Source organism: Rhinoraja longicauda, chromosome 22 (assembly GCF_053455715.1).
Source record: "Rhinoraja longicauda isolate Sanriku21f chromosome 22, sRhiLon1.1, whole genome shotgun sequence".
Lineage (NCBI taxonomy): Eukaryota > Metazoa > Chordata > Chondrichthyes > Rajiformes > Arhynchobatidae > Rhinoraja > Rhinoraja longicauda.
Window position 1 is genome coordinate 7,046,160 of NC_135974.1, and position 11,276 is coordinate 7,057,435.

Genomic DNA, 11,276 nt, shown 5'->3' on the forward strand with positions numbered 1-11,276 from the left:
CCTTCTCTCCAGGGATGCTGCCTGACCTGCTGAGTTACTCCAGCATTTTGTGATACCTTTGATTTGTACCTGCAGCTGCAGTTATTTTCCTACACAGTCTATTGATGTTGTATCTCTATCTTAAACATACCTAGTGTTTCGACCTCCACCTGCCAAATTCAACTTGTTATAGGATCACAGTGCCCTCATCACAACACACGCTTCCACCTATTTTTGTATCATTCACAAACTTGGAAACCTTAAACCTTAAAATGTTTTCCATCCTCCAGGTCATCAATGTTAATAGTAAACAAGGGCCAATAATATATTCCTGGAGCACTCTACTAGTTACATGCCTTTTACCTTAAAATAACATTTATTTCAACTCCTTGTTTTCAACATGGCGGATGGTGTTCAATCCATGCATATACACTTTCTCCAAAACCTTGGGGTTTTCATTTAAGCACCAGCCTCTTGTATGTCTCAAGGGCAGATGTCTTTGGTAATTCTAAACACGTTACATCAAGTTCTCCTCTATCAACACTTCCTGACACATCCTCAACGAATTCAAGAAAACCTGTCAAAAATAATTTGCATCTTACAAAACCACGTCGACGAGTATTTATTTTATTCGGCTTTCCTAAGTAATCTGTTATTTTTTCTTTGATTCTTAACTCCAACGTCTTGCCAAAAATAGCTGTAAAGGTCACTGGCATAGAGTTCCTCAGCTGGTGTGTTTCTCCCTTGTACAATCTTCTCGAACCATCCTGGAAGTAAGTGAGGTTTGAAAAAATGCCAATTGAAATACGGACACATGAACCGGCAGAGAATAGAGAGGTGTGGCTCTTGTTGAGGCTGATGGAATTAGTTATGTTGGCTGGCGCAGGTGTGGTGGGCTACTGGGCCTTTTCCTGAGCTGCACTGTGCTCTATGGAACGTTGAAGAACCTCTTGGTGGGCTCACTTTTGCTTTATCTCATTTCGTTTAGTTTAGTTTAGAGATATAAGGCGGTAAAAGGCGATCGCCGTACACTAGCACTAGCCAAGCACTAGGGACAATTTCCAATTTTTATCGAAGCCAATTAACCTACAAACTGTGCACCTTGGGAGTGTGGGAGGACACTGGAGCACCCGGAGAAAACCCACGTGGTCACGGAGAATCTACAAACTCTGTACAGACAGCACCCGTAGTCAGGATTGAACCCGGGTCTCAGACACTGCAAGGCAGCAACTCTACCGCTGCGCCACAGTGCCGCCCATGGTTGTGTTTAGTGAATGAGGTCCCCTGCCTGGAGGTTGTGGGTAGATGTGTCAGGAAACAATGCGTTAGTGCATATTTTGTTCCTGGAGCAGGCATGAGGGACTGAATGGCCTCCACCAGCTTCTATCTCATATGTTTTTAACTATATCCTTCCTAATCTCATGTATTGGCGGCCCACATGCTTTACTGTTGATCTGTTATCACAGGTGTAAGTATGATTACACCCATGAAGATGACAAGGCCTAGTGGTTAACTAGCATGCAAATCCTTCCATTATCTCTCATTATTCTGCCAAGCAAGAGTGTGAAGAGTTGAAGTAGACATCTGTTAATCATGGAGCAATAGTTAACTTTGTGTGTGCAGAATCTGGGGCTTTAACTGAGATAAACCTGCCAAATGCTAAAATGGTTGCATTTCTCATCATCACTCACTTGAGCCCCAGCTCAGTGAGCCTGGCTTGTGATGGTAGGGAGGTGGACTGGGAATGTAAATACACATCCTAAGGCAGTCAGTGCTAAGCGGGACAATTCAAGTTTGTCTCTTCAATGTCACTCATGAAATGGCATAAATTTATGCGCTTTTAAAAATAAACTAACACAATTATTCTTCCTCCAGGGCAAAGTCAAAAAATGGAGGAAGATCATTGCGAGAGAGGCTTGACAAAATAGGTTTAAACCTTCCTGCTGGGAGGAGGAAAGCTGCCAATGTCACTCTGCTGACGTCTCTGGTGGAAGGTACGTTGTTGATGAACTGAATTGACTTTAGTTTATTCTCACGGGTACAGTGAAAAGCCATTTTGTTGCATGCTAACCAGTCAGCCGAAAGACAATACTGAAGAAGGGTCTCGACTCAAAACGCCACCCATTTCCTCTCTCCAGAGATGCTGCCTGTCCCGCTGAGTTACTCCAGCTTTTTGTGTCAAACATGATTACAATCGAGCCATCCACAGTATGGCATGATACATGATAAAGAGAATAACGTGAATAACGTTTAGTGCACGATAAAGCCAGTAAAGTCTGATCCAAGATAGTCTGAGGATCTCCAATTAGGTAGGTAGTAGTTCAGGACTGCTCTCTAGTTGTTGGTAGGATGGGCTCCATTGTACATACTTAGAAATGGAGAACCTTTCTTTAGTCAGAGGGTGGTGAATTCTTTGCCACAGTTGTCAAGTCAATGGATATTTTTAAGGCAGAGATGGATAGATTCTTGATTAGTATGGGTGTCAGAGGTTATGGGGAGTGGGTTGGAGTGAAAGATAGATGATTGAATGGTGGGGTAGACTTGATGGGCCGAATGGCTTAATTCTACTCCTATCACTTATAACCTTATGAACCTGGGTGATGTGTTTGGGCAAGGCAGCAACAGTCCCCCGGGCTTTTCTTGGGGATGTTCCTGATTAAACGCTGATCATGGCAAACATTATTTTGGTCCCCTTTGTGCATCCAAGCATTTTAAGGAACTACTCCAATATTATGTGGGTGGAATCAGCTAGTACAAGTAGTAATGTGCCATGATTACATTGTTAATGTGCAGAATGAGATGGGGTCACGCTCCCTGTGCTTCCCCCTTTTCAAGGACACCACCTTGACCATCTATAATCTTCTCCAGCTGTCCCAACCGTAGGCAAATATTACTTTTGAAAAGGGATGGGCAGAGAATGAAGTTGCAGGTTGACAGGCCATGATTAGAACTTCCCTTCCACAAGCCATCTTTGCAATGATCGTACTGCAGTTCTGTATTATCGAATAATAGATTGATACAATGTGGAAACAGGCCCTTCGGCCCAACTTGCCCACACTGGCCAACATGTCCCAGCTACACTAGTCCCACCTGCCTGCGTTTGGTCCATATCCCTCCAAACCTGTCCTATCCATGTACCTGTCTTAACTGTTTCTTAAATGTTGGGATAGTCCCTGCCTCAACTGCCTCCTCCGGCAGCTTGTTCCATACACCCACCACACTTAGTGTGAAAAAGTTACCCCTCATATTTCTATTGTAGAGAGAGTTAATGAGATGCCACGGGAACCAGTCCAGTCGCTGGGTATGGGGTCTCTGCAGGGCTGCAGGATCACCCAGACCTCAGTCTCTCCTTGGGGGGGGGGGTTCTTCTACCTTCCTCAAAACTGCTTCAAAAGTGGAAATGGCATCTTGGCAAAAGACTTGCTCCCACGCTAGAATAGGTATCCTACTCCAGAGGCCCGTGGAAGCCACTCCAACATGGCCCATTCTAGTCTAGTAATTGAGTTCAGGTTCTGCACGTTGCTAATATTCCATGTCATGTCTTGCTCCTAGGTGAAGCTGTGCACCTCGCCCGTGACTTTGGTTACGTGTGTGAGACGGAATTCCCCGCAAAAGCAGCTGCAGAGCACCTGACCCGACAGCACATGGAGCGGAATGAGATGGGCAACCGGAAGAGCATGCTCCTTGCGGCCAAGTGAGTTTCACCTCTTGGGGCTGCTACAGGCAGGGGTGGAGGACAGAAATAGGACACAGGGTGTAAAGTGACCACTGGGCTCATCCTAACCAGTACATTGTTATTCCATCATCTAACATCCTGAGTTTTGGCTCAGTGGCACATCTATGGTGAGTAAGTGGTGGGTCTTTGATGTCCAGCATCATCTTTGATGTCCAGCATCACTTTGCTGTAGTTTGAGGCTGAGCTGAGTGGGGCAGTAATTGACTGGATTGGATTGGTCCTACCCTTTGTGAACAGGACATGCCAGAGTAATTTTCATATTGATAAGCTGGTGCTGAAGTTTCAAATCTCCTTGGAACAGCTTAGCTGGAGCTGCAGCTAGTCATGGAATATAATACTTCATTGCCACTTTCTATTGCCTTGTGCTGTGTCCAGTGCTCTCGGTCATTACTTCATGTTCCTGGATATGAATTTGTCTGAAAACCTGAGCTGGGCCTAGCTCACTGATGCGATCACGACAAAGCTCACCAAAACCTCCACTTCTCAGAAGATTGAGGAAATTTGATATATCACCAAATATTCCATTGAACCTCTTCATGTGTGTGATAGAGAACATACTGATTAGTTGCATCACGGACTGGTTCAGTAACTCGAATGCCCAAGAATGAAGGAGGCTGCAGAAGGTGGTGGACATTTTCTGGTTGTAATCGTGTGGAACAGGAACTCCCCTTTAGACCCACTAGGCCAAACGGCCTTTTCTGTTGTATAATTGTTAAGGAACCTATGTTGCTCTTGGGGGAGTTAACTTCTTTTTATCCCTTTTTGTGTTTCCAGGCAAATCTTTAAAGAGTTCACTGACATGCTCACCCAGGACCGATCGCCCTTGGGCAATGCGCGCCCTGGCCCAATCCTGGAACCCGAAATCCAGAGCTGCCTGACCCACTTCAGCCTCCTCACGCACGGCTTTGGGAGCCCAGCCATATGCGCCGCCATGTCCTCGCTGCAGAATTACCTGAACGAAGCAGTGAAGGCCCTGGACAAAATGTACATGGCCAACAGCAGTGGCCAGAGCCCCCAGGACAACCACAATAAAACCCTGGACAAAGATGAGAAGCACAGGAAATGAGCCGCTGGCTATGAATCTGTGGACTTTACCCTTCCTCTCCCCTTCTTTGCATCTGGGACAACATGAACTTCACCAAACCAGCAACAGCAATGCCATTGATGGCCAGGGGCTGGATTGAACCTCCTGCTAACTGTGATTTGCAGGACAGCAGATGTGCACTATGCCTACATGATCCACCATTTTATTCATGTTTCAAGTATCAAACCTATCTGGCACCCTCATCATTATGGCTCCAACTAAGTTTCTGGGCCGCTGCCCTCTTTTGCCGGGGTAACAGTCGATGAAACTGTCTAACTTCCATTGCCAAGGCTATCAGGGACTTAGACCGCTTGTTGAAATCTACAGCTACAAGATATCTTCTGCTCCAGACCCAACTCCCAAGGAAGTCTCCATCGCACTGCACCACAAATGACACCAAGCTTCCTCCTTCCTGTGGTGTTGGATGGGTTGGTGAGAGGGAACTGGGAAGAGAAAGAGAGAAACTACAAGCCTATGATGAAGCCATAGGTGATTTAGTTTTATGTAACCCGTTCACTTGCTCTGTACCTGGCAGTCTCCCAGTAATGTACTTTTGGTGATTTTGTCCACATAATGATTAGCAGAGAGATTCCCAGCTCTGCTAATATCCCACATCAGGGAAATAGGATGGAGTCCTTAAGGAAAATGAGAAGGTAAATCTGACGGATAACACATGAAAGCATGTAGTCACCAGATCTTATAGCAATACCTATGGTCAGTAGCCCCCTTGTCTGTCTCTGTCTCTGAATCTGAAACCTGACACCCACACTTTGCTGGCCATCACTATATTAGACTGGATCACACATTGAGTTGCAAACACACAGGGACTCCTCAACAGGCTTTACTTAGGCGGAAGCCTCTGAACAAAATTAAGCTGGTGGAAAGCAGAATCTTGAATAACCAGCACCCATCGGCAGTAGAGCCCAGCTGGTTGAACTTGCGCTTTGAGCAGTTCGATCCCGACTCTTAATAAATGCGCAGATTGAATCAACATTCCATACAAAGGTCAAAAAGGAAGGTTTTGGTCTTCAGTGCTTTCTTGGATCTCTTCTTGCATGCCACTAGGTTTGAACAAGTCCTTTGGACAACCTACTGCTGGCCTTCATTCAGGGACTTACAACGTATCGGTGCTCTGGGCACAATTCAGACACCTGTCATTTTCAAACTTGGGCTGTACAGAGAAACATTCACTCCCCCCAGCTCCATCTTACTACAAAGCCATTTTTTAGTTAGCCTCGGGGGATAGGCCCTACAGAACAAACCAAAAACATTCATTGTTTTTAACAAAGTGTAATGATTAGAAAGCTCTGCCCAGGCCAGAGTGGGAAATGCATGTCCACTGGCAGATAATGTTGACAATGACTCATTTAGTGTCACTCTTTTGAGCTCTGCTGCTGGGATCTTATGGTGGGTTTGATCTTTTTTAATTAACTCTTGTTCCGCAGGTGAGTGCAGGTTTTAAAAAAAATTTAAATCAGCATGTTTGAGCTGGAAATTGGAGATGGAATTATTGGTAGGGAAGAGCAATAGTTGAGAGATTTGTGTGAGGCTTTAACCTGTTTACATAAACTGGTCAGGACAGTCTGGTTAATGCAGCCAAATGAGTCATAGAGTCTTATAGTGTGGAAACAGGCACTTCCACCCAACTTGCCCATACCAGCCAACATGTCCCTTCTACACTGGTCCCACCTGCCTGCATTTGGCCCATATCCCTCTAAACCTGTCCAATTCATGTACCTGTCTAAATGTTTCTTAAACGTTGTGATAGTACCTGCCTCAACTACCTCCTCCGGCAGTCCGTTCCATATTCCCACCGTCTTTTGTGTGAAAAAGTTACTGCGCAAACATATAATGTGTCTGCTATTGGCAATAATTTCTGGGTTTTCCTGCCATTTTATAATGTGCTACGCATATTGATAATAACTTTTGTTCAATCTACTGCTAAATTTAAAATTCAGCCATTAAACCTGCAAAACTAAGCAATAGTACAGCAATGAACAGGAATGGCTGCACAGCTCAACGTTGTTCGGTGCCTAATGATCCTAGCCTTTGGTATTGGGAAGCAAGGCACACGCTCTCACGTGGGCTCTGAACAAAACTGTGACTGACCTGTGGAAAGTCTGTGGGCGAAAACTCCCCTTGACTCTTGTCTCGACCCTGCCGAATGATTTCCTTCACCCTTGTCATCACCAGTTGATCATCTATTGTCTGGAGTCTCCACTCGGCCCAGTGACAAATCCACTTGAAAATTAGGTCTCAATGCAATCAGCTATTCACCTTCCAGTCTTCAGTAGAGTTTCCTTCACAGGGTAAATAGGGTAAAAAGGGAACAGTGTTCTGAATGTACATATTTATTTATGTGTAATTTAATGGGTAATGTAAATATGGTGCAACATTGAAACCTTTAAAAAAAAAAAAAAGCTTGTTTACCTCTTGTATATAGGGTTAAGTCTTTCCATTTTCATATTATTATGGAGAAGTGTTTCCCTGGTCATGGGTAAGCTGAGATATAAATTCCTTTATCTTTCCTGCATCATTACAACAGGAAGAAATGTAAAACAGGGTATTTAAATATGTCCAAGGTGCGGTGTGCCTGAAAGAGTGTTCTTCCTCAAGACTCGCCCTACTCTTTGGGAGCGGGGCGGAAAGCAATAATTATTCTCGATGTGAGTTGTAAAGTACTTTCTTTCTATAAATCCAGTGGGACAGTTTTTCTTAAAACTCTTGTCAGTGAATTTTAAGCGAATGGATGTCTAGATGCAGCTTCTGAAATGTGGATTTAGTGTCTGTTCTGTAATATAATGTCAAATGAGAAAGAATAAAGATGATATTCTGAATTTAAATCAGTCTCTTCCAGCAATCTGGTTTTTCCTTCAGTGGCCTGGCACTGAGAACTGGCTCAGTCCAAAGACTGGTGGGGGAGATCATGTGTGTGCTGGTTAGATTGCAGAGACCACGTTGACTGAGCTACTATCTGCATTGATGGATAGTGGTGAGATGGAAACTTAGTGGCTACTCCAAAATCCCTGAGCTTTTGTAGCACTTTTTCTTCCACCCAGCCAAATTCCTGCATGAAAGCAATTGGGGTATAACGTGGTCTCGGAAGCTCTTGGTTTTGGGTGTGCAACATGTTCCAACTTTTTCAAATGTGGCATTGAAAACACTGTTAACTTGCCTGCCTGGGTCACCTTGACCCCGAGAACTCTTTACTGCCTGCTCAGCAGAGCTGGTGTAAGACTCAGAACACCAACTAGGTGATTATTAACCAGCTTCCATTTAAAATGGTAAGCACTTCCAAAGGCAAATACAGGATTGTCTTTGTTAGTGTGCAAAATGATGTTCTAACACCTTCTGTCTTCACAAATTATCCTCTAGGGGAATCAATTAAGCCCAATTTCATTGACCTATATGCTTGTCAGTACATAGAAACATAGAAACATAGAAAATAGGTGCAGGAGTAGGCCATTCGGCCCTTCGAGCCTGCACCGCCATTCAATATGATCATGGCTGATCATCCAACTCAGTATCCCGTACCTGCCTTCTCTCCATACCCCCTGATCCCTTTAGCCACAAGGGCCACATCTAACTCCCTCTTAAATATAGCCAATGAACTGGCCTCAACTACCTTCTGTGGCAGAGAATTCCACAGATTCACCACTCTCTGTGTGAAAAAAAACGTTCTCATCTCGGTCCTAAAAGACTTCCCCCTTATCCTTAAACTGTGACCCCTTGTTCTGGACTTCCCCAACATCGGGAACAATCTTCCTGCATCTAGCCTGTCCAACCCCTTAAGAATTTTGTAAGTTTCTATAAGATCCCCCCTCAATCTTCTAAATTCCAGCGAGTACAAGCCGAGTCTATCCAGTCTTTCTTCATATGAAAGTCCTGCCATCCCAGGAATCAATCTGGTGAACCTTCTCTGTACTCCCTCTATGGCAAGAATGTCTTCCCTCAGATTAGGAGACCAAAACTGTACGCAATACTCCAGGTGTGGTTTCACCAATGCCCTGTACAACTGCAGCAGAACCTCCCTGCTCCTATACTCAAATCCCCTCGATATGAATGCCAACATACCATTCGCTTTCTTCACTGCCTGCTGCACCTGCATGCCTACTTTCAATGACTGGTGTACCACGACACCCAGGTCTCGTTGCATCTCCCCTTCTCCTAATCGGCCACCATTCAGATAATAGTCTGCTTTCCTGTTCTTGCCACCAAGGTGGATAACCTCACATTTATCCACATTATACTGCATCTGCCGTGCATATGCCCACTCACTTAACCTATCCAAGTCATGTTGCAGCCTCCTAGCATCCTCCTCACAGCTAACACTGCCCCCCAGCTTCGTATCATCCGCAAACTTGGAGATGTTGCATTCAATTCCCTCGTCCAAATCATTAATATATATTGTAAATAGCTGGGGTCCCAGCACTGAGCCTTGCGGTACCCCACTAGTCACTGCCTGCCATTCTGAAAAGGACCCGTTTATTCCTACTCTTTGCTTCCTGTCTGCCAGCCAGTTCTCTATCCACATCAATACTGAACCCACAATACCATGTGCTTTAAGTTTGCAATACTAATCTCTTATGTGGGACCTTGTCGAAAGCCTTCTGGAAGTCCAGATATAATACATCCACTGGTTCTCCCTTATCCACTCTACTAGTTACATCCTCGAAAAATTCTATAAGATTCGTCAGACATGATTTACCTTTGGTAAATCCATGCTGACTTTGTCTAATGATTTCACCACTTTCCAAATGTGCTGCTATCCCATCTTTAATAACTGACTCTAGCATTTTCCCCACTACCAATTTTAGACTAACTGGTCTGTAATTCCCCGTTTTCTCTCTCCCTCCCTTTTTGAAAAGTGGGGTTACATTAGCTACCCTCCAATCCTCAGGAAATACTCCAGAATCTAAAGTGTTTTGAAAAATTATCACTAATGCATCCACTATTTCTGGGGCTACCTCCTTAAGCACTCTGGGATGCAGCCTATCTGGCCCTGGGGATTTATCGGCCTTTAATCCATTCAATTTACCTAACACCACTTCCCGACTAACCTGGATTTCACTCAGTTCCTCCATCTCATTTGACCCCCGGTCCCCTGCTATTTCCGGCAGATTATTTATGTCTTCCTTAGTGACCCTGCAACAGCTAATCATTTACAAACTGTTCTCGGGAATGTAACCGGCTATGACTCAACTCCAAGACGTCATTGAACGAGTCAATGACAAAGTCATCAATGACAGCTTCATCTCTGCATGTCAAAAACTTGGAAGCTTTGTGCGTATACAATAGAATGTGGTCGCCATTGACAAGGCCCCATTGCCTTTGGGAGGGTTGTCAGCGAATTTACTCCAATGGATTTTGACCCAGTGTTGATGAAACAATATATTTCATTTTGGGTTAATAATAATCTGCTAGATGTTCATAATGAGCTATTTGGTGAATGTCACATTACAGAGTGTCTTGACACAAGGACACAATTTATAACATTCTGGACTGAGATAATTAGCATTTGCAGTTATGTTTTGCATTATTTTCCAGATAAGGATTCTGCTTCTCCCACTTACACCTTTGCACTGGGCATTTTGTTGTTTTATTTGTCTCATTACCACTCTCTTTCACCTTCCATCTCGCCTCACATCTCATCTTTTCTGTTCTTCACTCCACTGCAAAACCTCCCATTTATTTTCCACACCCTTTCTCTTTCTTTGCAGCCTAAAACCAATTTATTTCTTGATTTCCAGTGTTGGAAATATTTACCATTTCCTCTCTATGTGATGTGTTATTCCACTATTCTCTTGTTTCTAATTAACTTCTCACCTTTGACCTCGGCTTAGTCTTTTTTTATACGGGGACTTTTCTGAAGTTTAGAAGGTTGGCTAATTGATCTAATCAATGTGTTTTCAATGTATGCATCAATTTGCAGTAGATAATGGAAAAATGTATTTCCTCTGATGCCAGAGGTTATAAAATGTTGAGAGCAGGGCCAATCATGACATTTCACACAACAAATGGAAGAACACAGAATTTACCACCAGTGTGTGGTTCAATGGTGCATTATTGTCATGTGTGCAAAGTGCAAACGCACAGCAAAATTATTTTCTTACAGTCCAGTAGATCATCACACCCAGTTATCACATTGTACAGAAATGGTCTACTGAGTCCGCATGCAAGAGGCGCCATGTTTTGGTGCCATTTTCAGCCCAGTCCATGCTCCAGTTGTTAAGAGCGGTGCCTGATTCAGGCAAGCTCCAGGCTGCTTACGGGGCCCCCAGCCGTCACCTTCCTTCTTCAACCAGCAACCGATGTCCTCTCCTCGCCCGTCCTCCCTGGTTCCCTGGGGGAGCCACCCGCAGCCGACCTCGAGGGCACGTTAGGCCAGACCCTGGTTCCCTCCCCTGTCCTGCCGACCTCTCTCCTCTCCCATCACGTCTGCCGTCGTTACCAACTCCATCCTCCTGTTACCTGCTG

The 11,276-nt window shown here is 44.5% G+C and overlaps 1 protein-coding gene across 4 annotated transcripts in view; it reads left to right on the top strand.

The window, feature by feature from the left end:
* tfap2c (transcription factor AP-2 gamma (activating enhancer binding protein 2 gamma)) overlaps positions 1–4,781 on the top strand; it is a 46,760-nt gene extending 41,979 nt beyond the window's left edge. For all 4 annotated transcript variants that reach the window (XM_078419254.1, XM_078419257.1, XM_078419256.1 and 1 more), the window contains 3 exons: positions 1,855–1,973; positions 3,532–3,673; positions 4,490–4,781. In XM_078419254.1, the coding sequence (XP_078275380.1) occupies positions 1,855–1,973; positions 3,532–3,673; positions 4,490–4,781 (553 nt within the window). The remainder of the gene's footprint in view (positions 1–1,854; positions 1,974–3,531; positions 3,674–4,489) is intronic.
* The last annotated feature ends 6,495 nt before the right edge of the window (positions 4,782–11,276 follow it).